Source organism: Dermochelys coriacea, chromosome 7 (assembly GCF_009764565.3).
Source record: "Dermochelys coriacea isolate rDerCor1 chromosome 7, rDerCor1.pri.v4, whole genome shotgun sequence".
NCBI lineage: Eukaryota > Metazoa > Chordata > Testudines > Dermochelyidae > Dermochelys > Dermochelys coriacea.
The window spans coordinates 86,279,221-86,305,837 of record NC_050074.1 but is presented as its reverse complement, the minus strand read 5'-3'; the positions used below and the strand labels follow the sequence as shown (position 1 = coordinate 86,305,837).

Here is a 26,617-nt window from a genome sequence, read left to right as displayed (position 1 = left end):
AAGGGCTAATTTGTCTAGACGTTATTATATGGGGTTCTTTCCTTTTCCATGTCCTCTATTTGAAAATGCCATATGAGAAAAAATAAATGCTTTTGATATAAAAACTGAACTATGTTATCATTTTTTGGAAAACAACTCAATATTTTTAATTTTTAAAGTTAATTAAATACAATAAACAGACAGCCATCACTTACCTTGTAGTACATGAATGAGGACATGTATGGAAACATGAAATAAAATCCATGTTAATTAAAAATTTATACTGAAGAGCAAATATGTTAAATATACATTGTCTCTTAGTGATTTTAAAAATAGTTACAGATTTGGATTTTTGCTTTGATGTACCCTATTAAAATAAATTTCTTAAAGGATTCTTTCCTGCAACAGCACTCCTAATGTTGTCTCATCTTATCTTCTTTAAAATTGTCTGCCCTTTCCTCAGATGCAGCCCACACATGTGCAACCCACACAAAACAGGAATGAAACCGAGGAAACACAAATAATGTCAACATTGAAACAGTTACTGGAACATACGGTGCTGATAGAAAGCTGAGATTACGTTTCGTTTTCTTACTGAATTATTATCATCATCATTCTATCCTCAATCAAAAGCAAGTTAAACAAACTGTGGATTATAGCAACTTGGTTTCTCATTTTAAAAACATGAATAAATGTAATGATTGTTATGATAATTTTTTTGTCAATAAAGTAGCAAGAGAACTTTACTCACTAAACAAAGAGGAATTTCAGTCCATTTTCTCTCCCTCTTGTAATAAAAGTGAAACTGTACAGTAGTATAATGATAGCTAGGGAAACAGATATATTTTACTGTTCATTTTCATATAAATGAGATCTCAGATTTCATGGTAAGCAATTTGGCAAGGCCTACATTTGAAACACTCTACAAAGTCAAGTCTTTTCAAAGACAAATTTTAAACAGCAACATTACATTACACACCCATTGACAATGACAATATTTTTCTAATTCAATAGCAGATGTCAGATTCCTTAAGGTTCTGTAATGGTATTTTTTCCCCACAAACCTTGCATATGTATATCTTTAAAAATTGTTTGAAAATGTATTGATTATGATTTTAGAGTTTGGGGTATATATTTATAATCAATAAAAGTATAGCTAACCAGCTAGAAATAGTATGTGGGGGGTGATGAGTGTGGAGAATGAGAGACAGAGCGAGATATAGACACACATTCCATTGTGATTCGTCTTGAATTTCCTAAACTCTCAATCTTTCCACTGAAAGCAATGGGAGTTTTGGTATTGATGTCAATGAGGGCAGCATTGGGCTCAGCATGCAGGATTGAGGCTTATATATTTTATACTACTATAAGATAAAAGAAGTCTCTTTAGAGGTATTCAAGTGCACTTGAAATCAACTAGTTTTTTACTTTTCATTATATGCTATATTTTAGACAGAAATTTTTTATTTTTTGTGCATTTTTAAGAGGAAGAAAACAAATTACATTACAGTGAAAAGCAGTGAAATAAATATGAGCAATGGGCTGGCATAGCAGCATTGGCACATAACATTTGTATTCTATCTTGATTAAGAAGAGATCATCCTATTAAGATTCTAGCTTCTATTTGCATTCTGTTTCTAAGCATTGACTAGTGATTAGGACAGGTGGCTGTCATCTCGGGCTCCTCGGCCATGTGTACACTACCACTTATATCAGAAAAACGTATGTCGCTCAGGGGTGTGAAAAAACATACCCCTGACCGACAGAAGTTTCGCTATATTGGTGCGAGAGCTTCTCTTGCCGACATAGCTACCACCGTTCATTGAGGTGACTTTATTATGTTGATGGAAGAGCTCTCCACACGAGCGGCTACATGAGTTATCTTACAGCGCTGCAACTGCATTGGTATAGCTGTGCCACTGTCAGCTCATTAGTGTAGACATGACCCTAGATTCTAATCAAAGGGACTGGAAGCTGGGTCCCCAGATGAGTGCCATACCCACTAGACTATAGTCATTCTCTCTCTCTCTGGCCCAATGACTACTTAAGTAAGCCATATAAGTATTACAGCTTCAACAGGAGAGACTGAGGGTATGTCTACACTACGAAATTAGGTCAAATTTATAGAAGTCGATTTTTTAGGAAGCTATTTTATACAGCTGATTGTGTGTGTGTCCCCACTAAGCACATTAAGTCACCGGAGTGCGTCCACAGTAGCGTGAATAGCGTCAACTTTCGGAGCGCTGCACTGTAGGTAGTTATCCCACAGTTCCCGCGGTCTCTGCCACCCATTGGAATTCTGGGTTAAGCTCCCAATGCCTGATGGGGCAAAAACATTGTCGTGTGTGGTTTTGGGTACATGCCATCAGTCGCCCCTCCTTCCGTGAAAGCAAAGGCAGACAATTGCTTTGCGCCTTTTTTCCATGCAGACCCCATACTGGTTTCAGCAGACAGTGCAGTAGGACTGCTAACCATTGTCATCGAACCACCGCTTCTGCTGCAACTCTGCTCTCCTGCTCTTGTCTCGATAGCTTTCAGAGTAGCAGCCGTGTTAGTCTGTATTCGCAAAAAGAAAAGAAGTACTTGTAGCACCTTAGAGACTAACAAATTTATAAAAAAATCTGAATGAGTTTTTTCATGAAGTTGATAGATTTCCACTCTATACGGCTAAATTCAGTGCCTTGCATAATGACAGGTTTCAGAGTAGCAGCTGTGTAAAATAAATAAATTTGTTAGTCTCTAAGGTGCCAAAAGTACTCCTTTTCTTTTTGCGAATACAGACTAACACGGCTGCTACTCTGAAACGTGTCATTATGCAAGGCACTGAATTTAGCCGTATAGAGTGGAAATCTATCAACTTCATGAAAAAACTCGTACAGAATAAATTTGTTAGTCTCTAAGGTGCCACAAGTACTCCTTTTCTTGTCTCGATAGTGAATTTCTCCATGTTGGCTGTTATGGGCTCCTGCTTCCACTGCAACTCTGCTCTCCTGCTCTCATGAATCCACCTCACAGGTCCTCTCTTCATTCTCTACAAATATCTATTCTCGTGGCATTCGTTGTCAGCCACCGCTTCTGCCTCAATTCTGATCTCCTGCTCTCCTGCAGATGCCATACCATGGCAAGCATGGAGACCGCTCAGATCACCGCGGCAGTTATGAGCATTGTAAACACCTCGCGCATTATCCTGCAGTATGTTCAGAACCAGAACCTGCAAAAGCAGGCGAGGAGCCAATGGCAGCGGGGTGACAAGAGTGATGAAGACATGGACACAGACTTCTCTCAAAGTACGGGCCCTGGCAATTTGGACATCCTGATGGCAGGCTCATGTCATGGAACGCTGATTCTGGGCCTGTGAAACAAGCACAGACTGGTGGGACCGCATAGTGTTGCAGGTCTGGGATGATTCCCAGTGGCTGAGAAACTTTCGCATGCATAAGGGCACTTTCATGGAACTTTGTAACTTGCTTTCCCCTGCCCTGAAGTGCAGGAATACCAAGATGAGAGCAGACCGCACAGTTCACAAGTGAGTGGCGATAGCCCTCTGGAAACTTGCAATGCCAGACAGCTACCGGTCAGTCGGGAATCAATTTGGAGTGGGCCAATCTACTGTGGGGGCTGCTGTGATCCAAGTAGCCAGCACAATCACTGAGCTGTTGCTATCAAGGGTAGTGACCCCGGGAAACGTGCAGGTCATAGTGGATGGCTTTGCTGCAATGGGAATTTCTAACTGTGGTGGGGCAATAGACAGAACGCATATCCCTATCTTGAGACCGGACCACCTTGGCAGCCAGTACATAAACGGAAAGGGGTACTTTTCAATGGTGCTGCAAGCACTGGTGGATCACAAGGGATGGCTGGGAAAGGTACATGATGCTTGCATCTTTAGGAACTCTGGTCTATATGAACAACTGCAGCAAGGGACTTACTTTCCAAACCAGAAAATAACTGTTGGGGATGTTGAAATGCCTATAGTTATCCTTGGGGACCCAGCCTACCTCTTAATGCCATGGCTCATGAAGCCATACACAGGTACCCTGGACAGGAGTCAGGAGCTGTTCAACTATAGGCTGAGCAAGTGTAGAATGGTGGTAGAATGTGCATTTGGACATTTAAAGTGCGCTGGTGCAGTTTACTGACTCGCTTAGACCTCAGCGAAACCAATATTCCCATTGTTATTACTGCTTGCTGTGTGCTCCACAATATCTGTGAGAGTAAGGGGGAAACATTTATGGCAGGGTGGGAGGTTGAGGCAAATCGCCTGGCTGCTAATTACATGCAGCCAGACACCAGGACGGCTAGAAGAGCACACCAGGGCTGTGCATCAGAGAAGCTTTGAAAACCAGTTTCATGGTTGACCAGGCTATGGTGTAAGAGTTCTGTTTGTTTCTCCTTGATGAAAACCCATCCCCTTGATTCACTCGACTTCCCTGTAAGCCAACCGCCCTCCCCACTTTGATGACCACTTGCAGAGGCAATAAAGTCATTGTTGTTTCAAATTCATGTATTCTTTATTAATTTGCCACACAAATAGGAAGATAACTGCCAAGGTAGCTCAGGAGGGATGGGGGAGGAGGGGAGCACTGGGTGGGGTATGGAGGAAGGGAGGAGGGAAGGACAAGGCCACACTGCACTTCAAAACTTATTGAATGCCAGCATTCTGTTGCTTGGGCAGTCCTCTGGGGTGGAGTGGTTGGGTGCCCGGAGCCCTCCCTTCCCGGGTTCTTGGGCATCTGGGTGAGGAGGCTATGGAACGTAGGGAGGAGGGCGGTTGGTTACACGGGAGCTGCAGCGGCAGTCTGTGCTCCTGCTGCATTTCCTGCAGCTCAACCATACGCTGGAGCATATCAGTTTGATCCTTCAGTAGCCTCAGCATTGCATCCTGCCTCCTCTCATCATGTTGCCGCCACCTATCATCTTGATCCCGCCACCTCTCTTCTCACACGTCCCTCCTGTCCTCGCGTTCATTTTGTGCTTTCGTGGACTCTGACATTGCTTGCCTCCATGCATTCTGCCGAACTCTTTCAGTGCTGGAGGACAGCATGAGCTCAGGGAACACTTCATCGCGAGTGCGGTTTTTTTTGCCTTCTTATCTGTGCTAGCCTCTGGGACGGAGATGATAGGGGGAGCATTGAAACATTTGCAGCTGCGGGAGGAAAAAAAGGGAGAGTAGTATTTAAAAAGACACATTTTAGAGAACAATGGGTAGACTCTTTCACAGTGAACCAAGCTGTTAACATTACTTAGCACATGTGCTTTCAGTACTAGGTTGCCCCCCCTCCACACCCAATTCTCTGGGATGATCACTTCACCCCTCCCCCCACTGCATGGCTAACAGTGGGGATGATTTCTTTTCAGCCACAGGCAAATGGCCCAGCAGGAACAGTTACCTCTGAATGTCCCCTTAATAAAATTCCCCTATTTCAACCAGGTGACCACTCTCCTGAGGATAACACAGAGAGACAAAGAATGGATGTTGCTTGAATGCCAGCAAACACTGGGACCATATGCTGCCATACTTTGTTATGCAATCATTCCAGACTACGTGCTACTGGCCTGCCATGGTAAAGTGTCCTACCATGGATGACGGAATAAGGCTGCCCTCCCCAGAAACCTTTTGCAAAGGCTTTGGGAGTACCTCCAGGAGAGCTTCATTGAGATGTCCCTGGAGGATTTCTTCTCCACCCCAGACATGTTAACAGACTTTTCCAGTAGTTGTACTGGCCGTGAATGCATCCCAAGTCTTCAGGGCAAATTAATCATTAAACACGCTTGCTTTTAAACCATGTATTATATTTACAAAGGTACACTCACCAGAGGTGCCTTCTCCGCCTTCAAGGTCCGGGAGCCTGCCTCGGGAGGGTTGGGAGGGTATTGGCTCCAGGGTGATAAACGGTTCTTGGCTGTTGGGGAGAACGGTTTCATCCTCCTCCACATCAACTTCCTCATCCCCAAAATCCTCATCCCTGTTGCGTGAGACTCCCCCTTGCAGGAGTCCACGTACAGGGGTGGGATAGCGGTAGGGGCACCACCTAGAATTGCATGCAGCTCATCATAGAAGCGGCATGTCTGGGGGTTTGCCTCTCTGGATTTTTGGTAGGCTTGCCTAAGCTCCTTAAGTTTCACACATGGGCACTGCTGCAGGTCCCTTTTATAGCCTCTGTCCTTCACACCCTTGGAAATTTTTTCAAATATTTTGGCATTTCATCTTTTGGAACGGATTTCTGATAGCACGGATTCATCTTCCCATACAGTGATCAGATCCACTACCTCCTGTTCAGTCCATGCTGGAGCTCTTTTGCGATTCTGGGACTTCATGGTCACCTCTGCTGATGACCTTGCCACGCTGGCCAAAGAAGAAATGAAATTCAAAAATTCCCAGAGCTTTTCCTGACTAGTGCATCTGAGTTGAAAGTGCTGTCCAGAGCAGTCACAATGGAGCACTCTGGGATAGCTCCTGGAGGCCAATACCGTCGAATTGCGTCCACACTACCCCAAATTCGACCTAGTGATGTCGATTTCAGCACTAATCCCCTTGTAGGGGAGGAGTACAGAAATCGATTTTAAGAGCCCTTTAAGTTGACAAAAATGGCTTCGTCGTGTGGATGGGTGGAGGGTTAAATCGATCTAACGCTGCTAAATTTGATCTAAACTCGTAGTGTAGACCAGGGCTGAGAGTGCCCCACGCTAGAATACCATATAGCTCAGTGGTTAGGACACTCACCTGGAAGAAGTGGGTTCAAGAACTTGTTCTCCGGCAGGCAGAGAAAGGATTTGAACCTGCATTGACTACATTCTGAGTGCTCTGGCTAGTGGCGATAAGGCACTGCCTCAGTTTTGCCTGAAGAAGGGCTGACCTGGCTTAGGTGTCTAACTCCAGAAGATGGTTCACCACTGTACATTCTGCGTAGACGTAGGTGCCTCCCTCCAAGCCAGAACTAAGTACCTAAGTCCCTGAGGAAAGGAAGGGCTTAGGCTACAGCAACCTTCTCTTTGGCAAAAAGAAAAGGAGTACTTGTGGCACCTTAGAGACTAACAAATTTATTAGAGCATAAGCTTTCGTGAGCTACAGCTCACTTCATTGGATGCATTACTTCTCTTTGGCATTTCCTATGGGCTAGCTCTGGGTACTCTTCTGGCCCTCCTCAGGCCCTTCATTACCAGCACTCCCAGCTATCTTCGAGACACCACTGACTTCCTGAGGAAACTACAGTCCATTGGTGATCTTCCTAAAAACACCATCCTAGCCACTATGGATGTAGAAGCCCTCTACACCAACATTCCACACAAAGATGGACTACAAGCCGTCAGGAACAGTATCCCCGATACTGTCACGGCTAACCTGGTGGCTGAACTTTGTGACTTTGTCCTGACCCATAACTATTTCACATTTGGTGACAATGTATACCTTCAAATCAGCGGCACTGCGATGGGTACCCGCATGGCCCCACAGTATGCCAACATTTTTATGGCTGACTTAGAACAACGCTTCCTCAGCTCTCGTCCCCTAATGCCCCTACTCTACTTGTGCTACATTGATGACATCTTCATCATCTGGACCCATGGAAAAGAAGCCCTTGAGGAATTTCACCATGATTTCAACAATTTCCATCCCACCATCAACCTCAGCCTGGACCAGTTCACACAAGAGATCCACTTCCTGGACACTACGGTGCTAATAAGCGATGGTCACATAAACACCACCCTATATCGGAAACCTACTGACCGCTATTCCTACCTACATGCCTCTAGCTTTCATCCAGATCATACCACTCGATCCATTGTCTACAGCCAAGCGCTACGATATAACCGCATTTGCTCCAACCCCTCAGACAGAGACAAACACCTACAAGATCTCTATCATGCATTCCTACAACTACAATACTCACCTGCTGAAGTGAAGAAATAGATTGACAGAGCCAGAAGAGTACCCAGAAGTCACCTACTACAGGACAGGCCCAACAAAGAAAACAACAGAACGCCACTAGCCATCACCTTCAGCCCCCAACTAAAACCTCTCCAACGCATCATCAAGGATCTACAACCTATCCTGAAGGACGAGCCATCGCTCTCTCAGATCTTGGGAGACAGACCAGTCCTTGCTTACAGACAGCCCCCCAATCTGAAGCAAATACTCACCAGCAACCACACACCACACAACAGAACCACTAACCCAGGAACCTATCCTTGCAACAAAGCCCGTTGCCAACTCAGTCCACATATCTATTCAGGGGATACCATCATAGGGCCTAATCACATCAGCCACACTATCAGAGACTCGTTCACCTGCGCATCTACCAATGTGATATATGCCATCATGTGCCAGCAATGCCCCTCTGCCATGTACATTGGCCAAACTGGACAGTCTCTACGTAAAAGAATGAATGGACACAAATCAGACGTCAAGAATTATAACATTCAAAAACCAGTCGGAGAACACTTCAATCTCTCTGGTCACTCGATCACAGACCTAAGAGTGGCTATCCTTCAACAAAAAAGCTTCAAAAACAGACTCCAACGAGAGACTGCTGAATTGGAATTAATTTGCAAACTGGATACAATCAACTTAGGCTTGAATAGAGACTGGGAATGGATGAGTCATTACACAAAGTAAAACTATTTCCCCAGGGTATTTCTCCCTCCCACCCCACCCCCCACTGTTCCTCTGATATTCTTGTTAACTGCTGGAATTAGCCTACCTGCTTGTCACCATGAAAGGTTTTCCTCCTTCCCCCCCCTGCTGTTGGTGATGGCTTATCTTAAGTGATCACTCTCCTTACAGTGTGTATGATAAACCCATTGTTTCATGTTCTCTGTGTGTGTGTATATAAATCTCTCCTCTGTTTTTTCCACCAAATGCATCCGATGAAGTGAGCTGTAGCTCACCAAAGCTTATGCTCTAATAAATTTGTTAGTCTCTAAGGTGCCACAAATACTCCTTTTCTTTTTGCGAATACAGACTAAACGGCTGCTACTCTGAAACAATAATTCTTAGAAATTCAAACCTTGCAAAGCTCTGACACACTTTGTATATTGTCAGTTAGAGCCTGATCTTGCAATCAGGGCCGTCCCTAGACATTGTGGTGCCCTCTGCAGCCTGGCCTCAGGCCTCCGTGGGGGATGGGGATCAATGTTCCCTCTAATTTTTGACAGGTCGTAAGCACAAAAAATTTCTCCTGTGCAAACTTTTGACTGGCCATGTGCACAAAAAATGTCTTCTGTGCAAATTTTTGTGCTTCTGTGCAAATTTTTGTACGTGCAGTGTTTTGCCGTGTGCGCAGGGTTTAGGATCGGTGTGTGCACGCACACGTGCATAGCTTAGAGGGAACAGTGTTGTGGGTGGGGTCTGTGCCCAACGTCTGTGAGGGACAGGAGAAAGCTCGGGGGGCAGGGGGAAACCGCCCCCCAGAATGAGCCGGCGAAGCAGGTTGGGGCTGAGTCGCTCCACTTCCTGCCACGTGGTGATTGCTGGGTGGCCCAACCCCACAGTCACTGGGCAGCGGGAAGTGGAGTGACCCGGCCCCAACCTGCTCCGCTCCCCTGGCTCCCAGCCTTGGGACTTGGTGGGCAGGGGGGAACTGCCCCCCAGCACTCACCGGCGGCGCGGCTGGGAGCCAGCAGAGTGGAGCAGGCTGGGGCTGGGTTGCTCCACTTCCTGCCGCCTGGTGAGTGCAGGGCGTGCCGGACCCCTGCTGCAGTTCCCCTTGACGTAGCTCAGGGGAGGGATAGAGTGAGGGTGGGGCTGGGGCAGAGCAGCGGTGGGGGTTTGGGGAAGAGGCATGGTGGGGGAGGACGGGGCGGGGGCTTTGAGGAAAAGGCAGGGTGGGGGCGGAGCAGGGGCTGGGGTAGCTTTCCTGGCAGGCTTAGCCAGCCAGGGGATCAGGCTGGGTGCTAGAGCAGCACGCAGCTGTGTAGGGCACCAGGAAATTTGGGGCAGTTTGGTGCCCTAAATTTCCTGGTGCCCTACACAGCTGCGTATTCCGCATATGGGTAAGGAAAGCCCCGCTTGCAATGAGTTTTGCATGGGCTCAGGGGTCCACACATGCAGATGTAGTGCAGACTGGAGTGTTAGTTTCTCTTGGTCCATTTGTGCGTCTCTCACACAATAACAGAGGATGGATTTAAAAAAAAAAAACCATAGAGAAATGTGATTGCAAAGGCACAGAAACTAGCAGGGAAGATTGGGGGCTGATGTAGTACATGAAACTATGTTTTACTCATTTTTTTGAAGTTGATTAGACGGCAAGGTGACTGTCTCCTGAGTTAAACAATATCTTCGAGATCCCTCTTTGGAGGGTGCAAGGTATTATCATCACTACACACAGCCCCAGGCCAGTTACACGCTTCCACCCCCAGGGAGAGGGGCCAGGCAGGCGGGGAAGCCAAAGGAAACGTCCCTGAGCTCAGGACGCCTCAGCTCCTAAGATGCACATTGGTAAAGATGGCACCTTAGAGACTAAGAAATTTATTAGAGCATAAGCTTCCGTGAGCTACAGCTCACTTGGTCGGATGCATTTGGTGGAAAAAGCAGAAGAGAGATTTATATACACACCCAGAGAGAACATGAAACACAGGGAACTGGTCACTTTCACTGCTCCTCTTAAAGAATCCTGTGAGGTGCAAGGGAAACCTCTTCCCCAGAAGGCACACGCTATGACATCACATGGAGACGTCATCACGCGTGGGTGCCGCCTGACAATGCCGTCACACAGAGGCGGAGGTCAAGGCGCCGGCAACGGCGGAACCCCACAGCACAGCGAGGGACCGTCCCGCCCTGGCTCTGGTCCGCCACCATCCCAGCATGCCTCTGCCTACGGAAGAGCGGCGGGGGCGGGGCCTTTCTGTCCGCCGCTCCAGTTTTCTGTGGCCGAGGGAAGGCGGAGCTGGTTGCGAGGGCAGGGGCCTGTGGCGCCGTCGCTGCGGAGCCCGGCACAGCGGGTAAGAGCGGCCGGCCCCGCACGCAGCGCGGGCCGCATCCTCCTTAGGCAGGGGCTTTATTCACAGAGCCCAATGGACCGAGAGGGCACAGAGGTCTCTGTGGTGAACCGCGCTGGGGCGGGACCCTCTGCTGCTCCGTCACCCCCTCCCCCCCCGCCTCCCAGTCTGCGAGCCCGGTTTGCCGCGGCCTTTGCGGCGGAAGCGCGGTGCGTGTCAGCAATGGGTTGAGGGGGCTGCGGGGGGAGGCGGCTGGGGGGCGCCCTCAGAGGAGCGCTGGGGGTCCTGACTTATCCGAGGGCAGCCGTTCACTCGTAGGGTCATGATAGAGGGCCAGATGCGGGGCCTGGCCCCATTGTCCCCAGCCCAGTGCCAGAGGCCGGGTACAGCCGCTGGGGCTGGGGACAAGAGTCCGGCCTAGCTGCTGGGATGTGGGAGGATAGAGGGGTTCCTTCTACTTGGGGATAAACTTGGCCATACCCCCTTCACCCCACATCTCAGCCGCCTGCCCCACTGCCGGGAGTGTGGGGTCTCTTCCCCCCAGCTCCAGTGCCTCTCTCTGCTGCTTGGCCCTTCCAAGAAGCAAAAGTAACCAGACTGGTCAGTTTCACTGCTCCTCTTAAAGAATCCTGTGAGGTGCAAGGGAAACTAACAAGACAGCTTCACTCTGCTGCTTGGGAAACCTCTGATCATCAGCTGAGTCACTGAGTTGTCAGATAGCACTGCTTACACTCACTTTCAGAAGGGGATAAGCACCATATAGGCGGAAGATAATCTTTTACAACTATACATTCTAGAAGCTTTTTTAAAAATGAAAGCTTAAATTCTATAGAAATGCATGATTCCCATACTTGACAGATAACACTTCCTGCTTGCAAAAAGTAAGTAGGTGAGTGGATTTTCCAAGCACTGATTAATTAAATTGCATATTTTAAGTTCTTTATGTAGAATATATCCCCTAAATTGTTCTAATATTTTCAGGATATGTGACTTTAATTATATTGTAAGAAATCTTTTGTACCTCTTGAATAGGTAACTCAAGAGCATTCAGAAAAGTGACCCAAGTTGCAGACCTAGTATGAGTGAAGTCCAAGATTATTCCATTGGGGCAATCTTAATAATAAACTGTCCTGTTCTAAAACAAACATCACTTTATTCTCCCTTTTCAAATATAGTATATGGCTCTTTCAAGTAACACTGCCTATAGCAGTGGTCCTCAAACTTTTTCTGTTGCACCTCCCCCCCTTGCTCATAATGGCATCCGTCCACCCCCAAGCCCTCACTGGAGCGGCAATCAGGAGCCGGGGCAGAAGCCTGAACTGGAGTGACACTGGGAGCAGAGTGGGGCTAGGTGGTGTGCCCTATCCTCCTCCCTCAAATGTTCATCTGTGCCCCACAGTTTGGGGACCACTGGCCAATAGAATAACAGTCCTATTTGGCCCATGAGACCACTAATTTTACAGTTTTAAATAATGAGTATATTTTGTTTGTATTCTGGGAAGAGTATTTCAGTGGCCTTCAGCCTTAATGTTAGTTACAACTCCATATCAACCTTGTACTGTAAATCAGTGGTTCTCAGCTTGGGTACATGTACCCATGGGGGTATGCAGAGGTCTTCAGGGAGTGCATCAACTCACCTTGATATTTGCCTAGATTTACAACAGGCTACATAAAAAGCACCAGCAAAGTCAGTACAAACTAAAATTTCACACAGACAATGACTTGTTTATACTGCTCTATATATTGTATCCTGAAATGTAAGTTACAATATTTATATTCCAGTTGATTTATTTTATAACTATATGGTAAAAATGAGAAAGTAAGCATTTTTTTCATTAATAGTGTGCTGTGACATTTTTGTATTTTTATGTCTGCTTTTGTAAGCAAGTAGTTTTTAAGCGCGGTGTAACTTGGGGGTGACAAATCAGACTCCTGAAATGGGTACGGTAGTCTGGAAAGATTGAGAGCCCTTGTGTAAATAGATCAATGGCATTATCCAGTTCAGTAAGCTGGTTTTCCAAGGAGCAGAGAAGTAAGTATTGATAAAGAGGGCAAAAAGTCTGAAAAAGGACGCTGATGTTGAAATTTTGGAGACGGTGTGGGATTTCATGGAGGGTTATGCCAAAGCTCTAGAGGAGAAGGAAAAAACCCCAACCCTACTTCCTCGAAAGTCTTAACCATTGGACAGAGTTATGACTGGTGGCTACCCAAACCTAGCATTACAATAAGAATATCATCTGCAAAAATTACTGTAAGGGAAGCAGGTTAATCAGTTCATATCCAGTCAAGATTGCAAGTGATCAGAAGTTATCATCATTTGATTACTCAGTTGTCTATGTAAAATGAACTGGTGATGCAAGTTCAGCATCCTAACTGACATGGTTTATCAGGAAGGATGAGTGACAGAACCTGGAGATGCTCATTCTGTAACAAGGGCACATAGGCTGGAAAAAGAAATGAGCTTGTCTCTTGTCAATGCTGCACTAATTTTAATGGATAGGACTTTAGTCCCCAATACTGCCAAGGTAGTAGTAATTCCCTTTTAAGAAAGTTGGCTAAACCTTATACTCAGGAACTTTTTTGTTTCATTCCTTTTCCTTTCAAATTATTTAGGGATATGTATATTTTTGCCTTTTATATTGGGGTAGCTTGTCAACATTAATATAATGGGGGCTCTGGGCACTATTTTAATCAGAATAGGATTGGATTGGATTGTTCCAGGTGCTATATACACATAGGAATACACAGTCCTGTTCCAAAGAGATAACAATCTCCAATGCCACCACTAAATACAGCTGTATTACATTTTGGGGGTGTCCCTCAGCATGGAATGGGAACTTCTGTAACACTTCTGTCCTATTTTAATCTAGATGAGATGAAACTGTGCTAGCTTCCTTTTGGGTACTTTGTGCTTTACCTAGGAATAAAACTAGGTTCCTACTTTCCCGCTGCTTGGAAACCCATCTTGTTAAACTGGATAATGCCATTGATCTATTTACAGTATAAGGTTGATATGGAGTTGTAACTAGCATTAAGACTGATGCCCACTGAAATACTCTCTCCAGAATACAAACTAAATATACACAATTAAAACTAAAAAGAAACTTGGTAAAAATGACATGGGTTTCCATCTCGGCTGTGTCTGTCAGGGTGGAGTGCTTTAAATCAATGATTAAAATCTCTTAATTTTTTTAAAAAAATCTAACATATGTAAAACGAAGTTGAATTTTTTTTGCAATTGCACCATTAGTTTAAAATTTATAATGCTTCTTGTTTTTATGACTGACCACTACTGGTAAGATATCTTATTTGAATTTTACAGAACTACTATAGGTGCAAAACAAAATATTGAAAATTAATTTCCTGATTCTGCAAACATTTTATTATGTGATTAGTCCCATTGATTTCAGTGGGATTACTCATGCTTGTGAATAAGTTTTTGCAGCAACAGGGGCTATAATTGTATTTTTATTTAAGACTTTTCTTAGTGGCATAAAATCTTGAAAATGAAATTGCCTTAGTGTTAATAATAACAAGTTAGTTAGACTTGCAACTTAATTAGACTTAATTGTTAACTTTTTTTGTACTCACAAGCCAAAATCTTCAAAAACAGGGACGTAAAGTTAAACTCCAAAGATTGGGACTTCCTCAACACTCTAGTGTCTTAAAAGCAGAAGTCCCATTGATTTCAAACTGCAGACCGTGATGGAGTATAGCCTTGTCGGAGTCTTTGAGCTTCCTTGACTTCTGGAAATTCCATATATTAGAAGGCAGCGTTGGTTGCATAAAGACCAGGCTATTTGCTTATCTGTTTTGTGTTTGAGTATGTATTCTCTCAGTAAAGACTCTGAATGTGCCGTTTTCAGCATAGAAGGGCATTTTAAGTGTGATGATTCATAGAAAAGAATCTGTGTAAAATCTGAAATTCTGCTAACAACTAGGAAACTTAAGACACAAGGAAACATTTATTTTGGCAACTTAAAGCACTGTTTAAAAATATTATTGCGTTTAAAAATTGATTTAAAATTTTTAAATACTTTTAATCTATCCTCAAAACTTCTACATTAGATGTACTTAGTGTACAAGTAAAAAAGCTTTGAGAAACTGTCAACGCTATAAACTCAGCCTAAGATCTGAAAGTGAAAAGTGGTTATTTCTTTCTTGCATGTTATCAGCTGTTAAAAAATTTGAGCTAAATTGTGGTGTCGGACAGTTGTGTAACCCCATAGTTTGTTTTTATTGAGGTTGTTCACCATAATAAGCGTGCTCTGCAATTGGTACTTAGTAAATACTTTGGTCGATGCACAGGAAGGAATAGAATGCTCAGTCTCTGTGAGAGCGGTGTTGGCTCTTGCTGGGATAGTGGCAGTAAAATAAAATTGGTCTGTAAAGTAGGCATATGTGGTGTTGAATATTCACAGGAAGCAGATCTGATGAGTTAGAAGTTATTTTTATATAGTCATGGTTCAGAGTAGAACCATACTCTAAAGCCTTGGAAAAGTAAAATCTAATGGATGTCATCAACTATCTGACTTTTCCTACACAATATGTCCCCTTTAGGAGTTTTTGCAGTATAAATTATATTTTAATATTGAAAAGTGGTTGGTTTTTTTTTGTTTTTTGTACTGCTATATTAGATCTTACAACACGTTCACAAACCAGTTGTTCTACAGCAATGTAGAGACTAACAAATTTATTTGAGCATAAGCTTTCATGAGCTACAGCTCACTTCATCGGATGCGTTCAGTGGAAAATAGAGTGGGGAGATTTATATACACACACAGAGAACATGAAACAATGGGTTTTATCATACACACTGTAAGGAGAGTGATCACTTAAGATGAGCTATTATCAGCAGGTGCGGGGGGGAAGAAAACCTTTTGTGGTGGTGATCAAGGTGGGCCATTTCCAGCAGTTGACAAGAACGTCTGAGGAACAGTGGGCGGGGGGGGGGGGGTTAGGGGTGGAAATAACATGGGGAAATAGTTTTACTTCGTGTAATGACTCATCCACTCCCAGTCCCTATTCAAGCCTAAGTTAATTGTATCCAGTTTGCAAATTAATTCCAATTCAGCAGTCTCTCGTTGGAGTCTGTTTTTGAAGTTTTTTTTTGTTGAAGAATAGCCACTCTCAGGTCTGTAATTGAGTGACCAGAGAGACTGAAGTGTTCTCCAACTGGTTTTTGAATGTTATAATTCTTGACATCTGATTTGTGTCCATTTATTCTTTTACGTAGAGACTGTCCAGTTTGACCAATGTACATGGCAGAGGGGCATTGCTGGCACATGATGGCATATATCACATTGGTAGATGCGCAGGTGAATGAGCCTCTGATAGTGTGGCTGATGTGATTAGGCCCTATGATGGTGTCTCCTGAATAGATATGTGGACACAGGTGGCAACAGACTTTGTTGCAAGGATAGGTTCCTAGGTTCTGTTGTGTGGTATGTGGTTGCTGGTGAGTATTTGCTTCAGGTTGGGGGGCTGTCTGTAAGCAACGACTGGCCTGTCTCCCAAGATGTGTGAGAGTGATGGGTCGTCCTTCAGGATAGGTTGTAGATCCTTGATGATGTGTTGGAGAGGTTTTAGTTGGGGGCTGAAGGTGATGGCTAGTGGCGTTCTGTTATTTTCTTTGTTGGGCCTTGAGGAATTCCACCATGATTTCAACAATTTCCATCCCACCATCAACCTCAGCCTGGACCAGTCCACACAAGAGATCCACTTCCTGGACACTACAGTGCTAATAAGCGATGGTCACATAAACACCACCCTATACCGGAAACCTACTGACCGCTATTCCTACCTATATGCCTCCAGCTTTCACCCAGATCACACCACACGATCCATTGTCTACAGCCAAGCTCTACGTTACAATCGCATTTGCTCCAACCCCTCAGACAGAGACAAACACCTACAAGATCTCTATCATGCATTCCTACAACTACAATACCCACCTGCTGAAGTGAAGAAACAGATTTGACAGAGCCAGAAGAGTACCCAGAAGTCGCCTACTACAGGACAGGCCCAACAAAGAAAATAAATGGACACAAATCAGACGTCAAGAATTATAACGTTCAAATATCAGTCGGAGAACACTTCAATCTCTCCGGTCACTCGATTACAGACCTGAGAGTGGCTATTCTTCAACAAAAAAAACTTCAAAAACAGACTCCAACGAGAGACTGCTGAATTGGAATTAATTTGCAAACTGGATACAATTAACTTAGGCTTGAATAGAGACTGGGAGTGGATGAGTCATTACACAAAGTAAAACTATTTCCCCTTGTTATTTCCCTCTCCCCACCCCCCTCACTGTTCCTCAGACATTCTTGTCAACTGCTGGAAATGGCCCACCTCGATTATCACCACAAAAGGTTTTCTTCCTCCCCCCTCCCCCGCCACCTGCCTTCCTGCTGATAATAGCTCATCTTAAGTGATCACTCGCCTTACAGTGTGTATGATAAAACCCATTGTTTCATGTTCTCTGTGTGTGTATATAAATCTCCCCACTGTATTTTCCACTGAATGCATTCTAAGAAGTGAGCTGTAGCTCACGAAAGCTTATGCTCAAATAAATTTGTTAGTTGCTAAGGTGCTACAAGTACTCCTTTTCTTTTTGCGAATACAGGCTAACACGGCTGCTACTCTGAAATCTACAGCAATTGCTAGCTATGCTGTCAAGATGAGATGGACACTGACACAAGCTTTATTTTTCCACTCAAAATGTTGAAACTGCTATTATATACTGTAGTATATAATTTTTTTTAAAAAAAAATTAATGTGCCTGTGGTTTGGTCTTGAGGTGTCACACATCCAGCCTGCATTTAGACTTGCCTTTTGAAAAGGAGCAGGTAAAATAAAGATGACCTTGTTTTTGTAGAGGAAAGAACAATCAAATCTTTGCAGACAGACTTGTAAGTATGCAGTCATCTCATTTGTGATCATAAATAGTCATTAGAATTAAGGCTACGATTTTGTCATGGATGCTTGCAGTAAAAGTCAGGGATTGGTCATGAGCAATTAACAAAAATTCACGGAAGCTTTGACCGGTCCCTGGCTTTTACTAAAAGCATCCATGACAAAAAGAGGGAGGGAGGAAGGTGCAGCACACTGCCCTGCTGTGGCTGGGAGGGACTCCCGCCTGTGGCAGTTGGGGCAATGCCCTGGCAGCTCCCCCTCCCCCTAACACCACCAGTGGTGGCTGGGGAATTCCCCCCCCCGCCGCCCACGGCGGCTGGGGAGCTGCTGAGGGATTCCCTCTGCTGCCTGCAGTGGCTGGAGAGAGCTGTGGGGGACTCACCCCACTTCCAGGCAGCAGGGAGACCCCGAATCTCCTGCAGGAGGTGAGGGTAGCCTGTAGCTCCCAGCTGCTGCAGACTGAAGTCATGGAGGGCTGCAGAAATCACGGATTCAATGACTTCCGCGACCTCTGTGACCAAATTGTAGTTTTAATTAGCATCAATAAAAGCAAAATCTGACCCTAGAAAGTGAAAAAGTTTTGTTTTTCCCATCACAGATTATGACCGGACATGCTAATGCTGTGTTTTAATAAAGCAGTTTATTATGTCATAAACTACATTCATTGTGCAGTAGGTTTGACTAATTTGATCATGGGTTTTCTGTTTTGTACAGTGTTTGACATTGTACCATATGACATTTTGATTAAAAATCAGAATGATATAAAATTAAGATGGCACACATTAAATGGATCAAAAACTAGCTAACTGCTAGGTCTCAAAATATAATTGTAAACAGGGAGTCATCAAGTGAGTTTGTTTCCAGTGGCATCCCACAGGGATTGGTTCTTGGATCTGTTTTTAATTTTTTTTTATCAATGACCTGGAAGAAAACATAAAATCATCACTTTTGCAGAATACCTAAAAAATGGGGGAAGTGGCGAATAATGAAGAGGACAGATCACTGATTCAGAGTGACCTGGTTCTTTTGATAAACTGGGGACAAGCAAATAATACACATTTTTAATATGGCTAAATGTATACATCTAAGAACAAAGAATGAAGATCATACTTACAGGATGGGGGACTCTATTTTGGGATGCAGTGATTCTGAAAAAGATTTGGGATGGACATTCAGCTCAATGTGAACTCCCACTGTGATGCTGTAACCAAAAGAGCTAATACAATCCTAGGATGCATAACCAAGGGAATCTTGAGGTAGGAATAGAGAGGTTATTTTGCTTCTGTGTTTGGCATCGGTGCAACAGCTGCTGGAATACTGTCTCATTCTGGTGCCCACAATTCAAGAAGGGGATGTTGATAAATTGGAAAGAGTTCAGAGAAGAACCATGAGAATGATTAAAGGACTGGAAAACCTGCCTTATAGCGATAGATTCAAGGAGCTCAATCTCTTTAGCTTAAAGAGAAGGTTAAGGGGTAACTTGATCACAATCTGTGAGTATCTACATGGAGAACAAATATTTAATAATGAGATTTTCAATCTAGCATGTAAAATGATCCACTTGGCTGTTAGTCGAAGCTAGACAAATTCTGACAAGAAATAAGGCATAAATTTTTGACAGCCAGGGGGTGACTAACTATTGGAATAATTTATCAAGAGTTGCAGTGAGCTCTGCATCACTGATGATTATTAAAGAATACTGGATGTTCTTCTAGAGGATCTGCTCTAGGAATTATTTGGGAGAAGTTCTGATGTCTGTGTTCTACAGGAGGTCAGACTAAATAATCACAATTGTCCCTTCTGGCCTTGGACTCTATGAATCACACACTTGGTATGAAAATGCTGTGTAAATCTTGGAATGGAGAAATAAGTGTTTTCAGTCTTGGATCAGAGTCAGTGTAGCTTTTTAATAAAGGGATCCTGTGACATTAACTCAAAATCACAAAAATACCATAGGTCTTTTAAACTAGGAAGGATTTGCCGGGGTAGCTATTCCAGCATAGATACACCGCCAGCCCTTCCTAGGCTATGTCTACCCTAGCACTTTGGTCAGCATAACTTATGCCACTCAGGGCCATGAAAAAAACATCTCCCGAGTGACGTAAGTTATGCCGACAGAAGTGCCAGTGTGGACACCACTCTGTTGATGGGAGAGTGTTTCATGCCGACATAGCTACTGCCATTACTTGGGGATGGTTTAATTATGTTGACGGGAGAGTTCTCTCCCATCAGCATAGAGCAGCTACACGAGAGATCTTTCACTGGCACTGCTGTACTGTAAGTTATGCCACTGTAAGCTCTCTAGTGTAGACATGGCCTAGCTAGTGGAGATGCAGCTTGTACCAGCAACAACACTCTTTGGCTGGCATAGCTTATACCAGTTCCTTAAGCAAAATAAGCTATACTGGCCTTTTTGCTTGTATAACTCTTTCTATGCTAGCAAACACCCTAGTACAGATATGTTGGTTAGGGGTGTGATTTCCATCCCCCACTCTGCTCCACATAGAATCATAGAATATCAGAGTTGGAAGGGACCTCAGGAGGTCATCTAGTCCAACCCCCTGCTCAAAGCAGGACCAATCCCCAACTAAATCATCCCAGCCAGGGCTTTGTCAAGCCTGACCATAAAAACCTCTAAGGATGGAGATTCCACCACCTCCCTAGGTAACACATTCTAGTGCTTCACCACCCTCCTAGTGAAAAAGTTTTTCCTAATATCCAACCTAAACCTCCCCCACTGCAACTTGAGACCATTACTCCTCATTCTGTTATCTGATCCCACTGAGAACAGTCTAGATCCATCCTCTTTGGAACCCCCCTTCAAGTAGTTGAAAGCAGCTATCAAATCCCTCCTTCTTCTCTTCTGCAGATGAAACAATCCCAGTTTCCTCAGCCTCTCCTCAGAAATGATGTGCTCTAAGCCCCTAACCATTTGTGTTGCCCTCCGCTGGACTCTTTCCAATTTTTCCACATCCTTCTTGTAGTGTGGGGCCCAAAACTGGACACAGTACTCCAGATGAGGCCTCAAAAATATCGAATAGAGGGGAATGATCATGTCCCTTGATCTGCTGGCAATGCTCCTACTTCTGCAGCCCAAAATGCCGTTAGCCTTCTTGGCAACAAGGGCACACTGTTGATTTACCCCATACTCCTAAATAATATAGCTATATCACCAAATCTTTGAAGTGTAGACCAGGTCTTAATGTTAGTGGGCAGCGGCAGAGATGCTTCAGAGAACAAGAGTGTGTGTCAATGAGTTCTGCTATTCCTGATTTTTTTGGTCTGTTTTACCACTTGAGTGTGGCTATTACAGTGCAGGCTCCTTTGGGGAGGCAGACTGCTTATTAGCGTGGTTACAAAATTAAAACACTACTTAGGCATTGACAAAACAGAATGTATAAAACTGTTCTGCCCAGAAAAAGACTTATCAGGTTTATTGATGAGAGGTGCAAAAACTATCAAGGTAGATTTGGTTGAGCTTTTTCCTCCAGGAACCTGGAAATAAATTCTGCCTTAGGTTAGAGAGAATGTACATCTGGGTTCATACTCTTTTCTGGGTTGTCAGGCTCACAACACCCCCCCCTCCCCCCAAACAATGATTTTACTTAGTTGGCAGTTTGTGAGAGATCCAGGACAAGAATATTAGGTGGATATTGCATGTGAGCATTAACCAGCCTCGACAGGATTAAGTGGAAAGAAGTTCCAGGACTGTCTCATCCAATCTAGTGTTAGTCTCTCAGTTTTAAAATTTTTTCCCTACAGTCACTCAAAAGTTAAAAATAATTATGTACTTTTTTGGAACTTGACTGCAGTACCTAGTCTAATTTAGAGTATATGCTAATGTAGCAAGGTGAAATCTAGACTAAAATGCAAAAACTCAGTTTCAAAGACACCTCTCATGCAGCAGTTTTTGACTTTACAGAGGAGTACCAAAAAATTATATAACATCTGGCCACTTAAGGCTGTCTTCTCACTAAAGATCTTTTCCATAATAACACATTGAAACAACTTGAGCTGTGACAAACAGAATTCAACTTTCCTGGATTAAAATGTTTCATTGTGTACAACTGTGCCATGCTTTAAAGGGAAAAAAACTGAAATGAAACTCAGACTGAAAATTAGTTCTTCCCTTTTCAAATTCAGTCTAAACCAGATTCTAAACCAAAAATTCAAGTCCTAATTCAAGACATAATTTGATGTAAACATGCAATACAAGATTTTAGTGTTTGTTGTATTGTGTTAACAATTCATACTTATAATGGCTATATCTTATGGAAAATTAATACATATTTTAAAATCCACTTCAAAAGGAATTTGGTTTTGCAAACCGAACAGCTGTGTGGGTGATATTTTTCACTTATGGTCTGGGTGAGCCTTCCTTCTAATCTTCAGCAGATATATGAGCTTTAGCTATCTTCATTTATTTTTATAATTCTGTGTGTAGATGTTACTTGAACAGACTTGAGTTTTCTTCTCCAAATTATACATGGCAGTCTTTGGAATGGTTACTTTCTAGTACTAAGAAACTAAGATTTAAAAAAAATATACCTACACAGCAAAAGAGAAACCATGTACAAGTTCCAAGTATCAGAGGGGTAGCCATGTTAGTCTGTATCCACAAATAAAAAACAAGGATTCCGGTGGCACCTTAAAGACTAACAGATTTATTTGAGCGTAAGCTTTCGTGGGCATAAGCTTTCTTCACAAGTGGGGGTTTTTACCTACGAAAGTTTATGCTCAAATAAATCTGTTAGTCTTTAAGGTGCCATCACACTCATTGTTTTCAAATTCTGAAATCTAAAAAGCAAATTGCTTACTCAGGCATATACATTGTATGAGAGTTTATGCCCTATATGGGGAATTTAGCTTTAAGGTATGTTGCAGGAGCCATACACGTCACTCAGTCCATTCCAATCCTAATGTTCTCTATGCATCTTGGTATAAAATTAAATTTAATCTTACAATTGCACAATTTTAAAGGTGCTACTGATTTCTGAATTTACTCAGACTTGTAGCCTTTAAGGCCAGAAGGGACCATCATGATCCATCTGAGCTCTTACCTGTTGCAGGCTACAGAATCTCACCCACCCACTTCTTAGCAGGCTCATAATCTCTGGCCGAGTTCCTGAAGTCCTCATAGCTTCATTTAAAGAAGTTCAAGTTACAGAGAATCTACCATTTACTCTAGTTCAAGCCTGAAAGTGTCCCATGCCCCAGGCTTCAGAGGAAGGTGGAAAAAAAACCTCAGTGTCTCTGCCAATCTGACGTGGGGAAAATTCCTTCCTGGCCCCAAATAGGTCAGTCAGTTATATCCTGAGCACATGGGAAGGACCTGCTGGCCAAATATCCAGGAAAGAATTCTCCGTAGTAAGTCAGAGCCCTCTCTCTTTAGTGTCCGATCTCTGGCAACTGGAGGTAATTTGCCAATAGCACTTGTAGATGGGCCATATGCCATTCTAGGCAGCCTCATCATACCATCCCCTCCATAAACTTATCAAGATAGGTTTTTTTTCCCCCACTGCTCGCCTTGGAAGTCTGTTCTGGAATTTCACTCCCCTGATGGCAAGAAACCTTCACATAATTTTGAGCCTAAACTTGTTTATAGCCAGTTTATATCCATTTGTTCTTGCACCAACATTAGACCTTACCTTAAATAACTCCTCTCTCTCTCTCTGGTGTTTGTTTCTCTGATGTATTTATAGAAAGCCATCATATCACCCCTCATCCTTAGTTTTGTTAGACTAGACAAGCCAAGCTCCTTAAGTCTCCTCTTAGGTTTTCTATTCCTCTGATCATCCTAATACCCCTTCTCTGCACTTGTGCCAGTTTTAACCAGTATTGTACAGCGTATTCCAGATGAGGTCTCACCGGTGCCCTGTATAATGTCAATAACACTTCCCTATTTCTACTGGAAATACCTTATCTGATGCTTCCTAGGATTGCATTAGCCTTTTTCACAGCTGCATCACATTGGTGGTGATTGGTGATCCAGTGATTGACCAATACACCCGGGTCTTTTGCCTCCTCCTGCTGCTTCCAACTGATATGTCCCCCACTTTTAGCAAAAAATCTTTGTTAGCCTAAGTACATGACTTTGCAGTATTGATTTTCATCCCTTTTCTTTTACTTCAGTTCTCAAGGTTGCTCAAATCTTGCTGTATGATATTTTGCTCCTCCTCCATATTGGCAATATCTCCCAACTTTGTGTCATGTGCAAATTTTATTAGCTCACATATACTCTTTGTGCCACAGTCATTAATGAAAATGTTTAAATATGATTAGTCCCAAGATGGATCCTCGAGGAACTCCACTAGTAACCTCCCTCCACTCTTTTATTTACCTTTCAGCATGACCCATTATAGTCTCCCCTTTAACCAGTTCCTTACCCACCTTTTGATTCTTATTAAGCCCCATCTTTTCCAATTTAACTAATTGCCCCATGTGGAATAGTGTCTTCTCAGAGAAAGAGATCAGGTTGGTCTGACATCATTTATCATTTGTAAAACCATGTTCTATCTTATCCTAATTACCATTTACCTCTATGTTGTTAACTACTTTCTCTTTCAAAATTTGTTCTAAGACCTTGCATAAAATTGAGGTCAAACTAACAGGTCTGTAGTTTCCTGCATCGTTTTTTCCCTTTCTTAAATATAGGTATTATTTTGCAATTCTCCAGTCATAGAATATAACCCCGAGCTTACAGATTCATTATTATTGGGCTTGCAATTTCATGTGCTAGTTCCTTTAATGTTTTTGAATGGAGAACATCCGGGTCCTCCAATTCGTCCCATTACGCTGTTTGAGTTTGGTTTCCACCTCAAATGTGGTAATTTCTACTTTCATATCCTTGTTCCTGTTAGCTACCCTGCCACTATCTCAAGCATCGCAGTGCCCTTATTAAAAACTGAGGCCAAGTATTTGTTTAGGTGTTGGGTCTCATACCTGTGTTGTCTCTTATCTCCCCGTCCTCAGTGCTTAGTGGCCCCACTTCTTCTTTCCTTATTTTCTTTGTATCTGTGTGGATAAAGAACCTTTTACTGTTGGTTTTAATTTCCTTTGCAATGTCCAACTCTCATTGGTTTTTAGCAGTTTTCACTTTTCCCTTACATTTTCTGACCTCCAGGAGGTAGCTTTGCTGATTCATCCCTTCTTTCATTCCTTCTAGGATTTCTGTTTTCAGATGCAAACCAACCCAATGAAGGAGCAACCCCTCCCTGCAAATATTTTCCCCTTGTTTGGGATGCAGCCTTAAGATAGTTTCTGCAACTTTGACTTAAAATAATTCCAAGCCTCCTTTGTGTTCAGATCCTCAAGTTCTTCAGTCCAGTCCATTTCCATAACTAATTCTCTTTATTGTTTTTAAAGTTCTCTCTTAAAATTAGGGACTCAAGTTGCAGACCTATTTTTCTTTCCATATAGTTTAAATTGAGTTAACTCAATTTAACTCAAACTAAGCTTTCTTCTACAACCAGTTCTTTTATGACGTCTTTGCTACTTACCAGTACTAAATCTAAAATGGTGTCACCTCTTGTTGGTTCAGTGACTATCACATCCAGCAATATCTGGGTCCTACCTTTATTAGTAGCACTTATCCTTCAATCTATATCTAGAAGATTAAAGTCTACCATAAGCACAAAATTCCCAATAGTATTTATTTCATTAAAAATATTATTGGTCTCTGTCCATATCCAATTTGGATCATGTGAGTCTGTAGGAGACCCCAACCATTATCCCGGTGGAGTGTTTGTTAGTTTTCTTTCCCAAAGCGATTTTTGACCCAAACAGATTGTTTTGTCCATTCCATCACTTCTAATTTCTTGACAGTCTGCTTCATCATTAATATACAATGCTATTCCATCACCCTTACCTTTTTATTTCTGTCTTTCCTGAACAGCAGCATTTATCTTTCAACACCTGTATTCCAGTCATGATTACTATATCTCTCTCCCCCCCACCCCCCGTTTCTGTTATCCCTAAAATATCTGGTTTTCTCTTACATTTTGTTACCTGGGCCCCCTGCATTTGTGTACAAACATCTTAGCTGTTTGTGTTTTGATCTCGGCCAGATTCTTTGTCCAATTAGGTGCAGTCGTTTTATTGCTAGTATCGCCTACCTGACTGTTACTGTCAGCGATATTGGCACTATCTTTCCTCTTGACCGTTCTCCTACCCTCTGTTGTTCCTTTCTCCATTGCTGTATCCTCCCACTTGATTTTCTTCTTGCTCCATAGTAGAATCAGGCATGGTGATTATGTAAGCATCTCCCAACTGTCTCACCCAAATTCCTAGTTTAAAGATTTTAATTAGTTGTGCCAACCTCCAGCCCAGAAGACTGTTTCCCTCCCTATTTAGGTGACATCCATCACATAAGAACAGTCCTCTGCCCATGAATGCCTGTCAGTTGTCGAATACCACAAAACTGCTCCTTATAGCACCATTGCCTGAGCCATCTCTTGATCAACATATTGTCTTGTCTTCACTTTTCTCCTCAGAGAGAATCCCAGTGAAGATCACCTGAACCTCCATTTCTTTACGCATCTTCCTCAGCCTGGCATAGTCTTCCTTGATGATGCATACCATAAGAATCTAGCAATATCATTGTCCTTCATCTGGGAAGCAGTCTGTGGATTCTTTCCAGCTTCCATTTGGATCCTCTTCAGCTTCAGGTCCGCATACTATATCTTTGCTCTTGGCAAGCAGCACGTCCTTCTGTTCTCCAGATAAGTTCTGGTGACAGGCCTGTCTGTTCTTAGTAGGGAGGTCTCAGTCATGTAGATCTGCTTTT

The 26,617-nt window shown here is 43.3% G+C and overlaps 1 protein-coding gene across 11 annotated transcripts in view; it reads left to right on the top strand.

Annotated features, from left to right (window-relative positions):
• The first annotated feature begins 10,623 nt into the window (after positions 1 to 10,623).
• The window catches only part of MICU1 (mitochondrial calcium uptake 1), a 242,693-nt gene continuing 226,699 nt past the window's right edge, over positions 10,624 to 26,617 (top strand). For 5 of the 11 annotated variants that reach the window (XM_043519826.1, XM_038408646.2, XM_043519825.1 and 2 more), the window contains exon 1: positions 10,708 to 10,917. In XM_043519826.1, the coding sequence (XP_043375761.1) occupies positions 10,781 to 10,917 (137 nt within the window). In that variant the 5' untranslated portion in view covers positions 10,708 to 10,780. Of the gene's footprint in view, positions 11,124 to 17,705; positions 17,829 to 26,617 lie in introns of those variants that run through there. The other 6 variants (XM_038408650.2, XM_043519824.1, XM_038408647.2 and 3 more) reach the window with 5 other exon arrangements.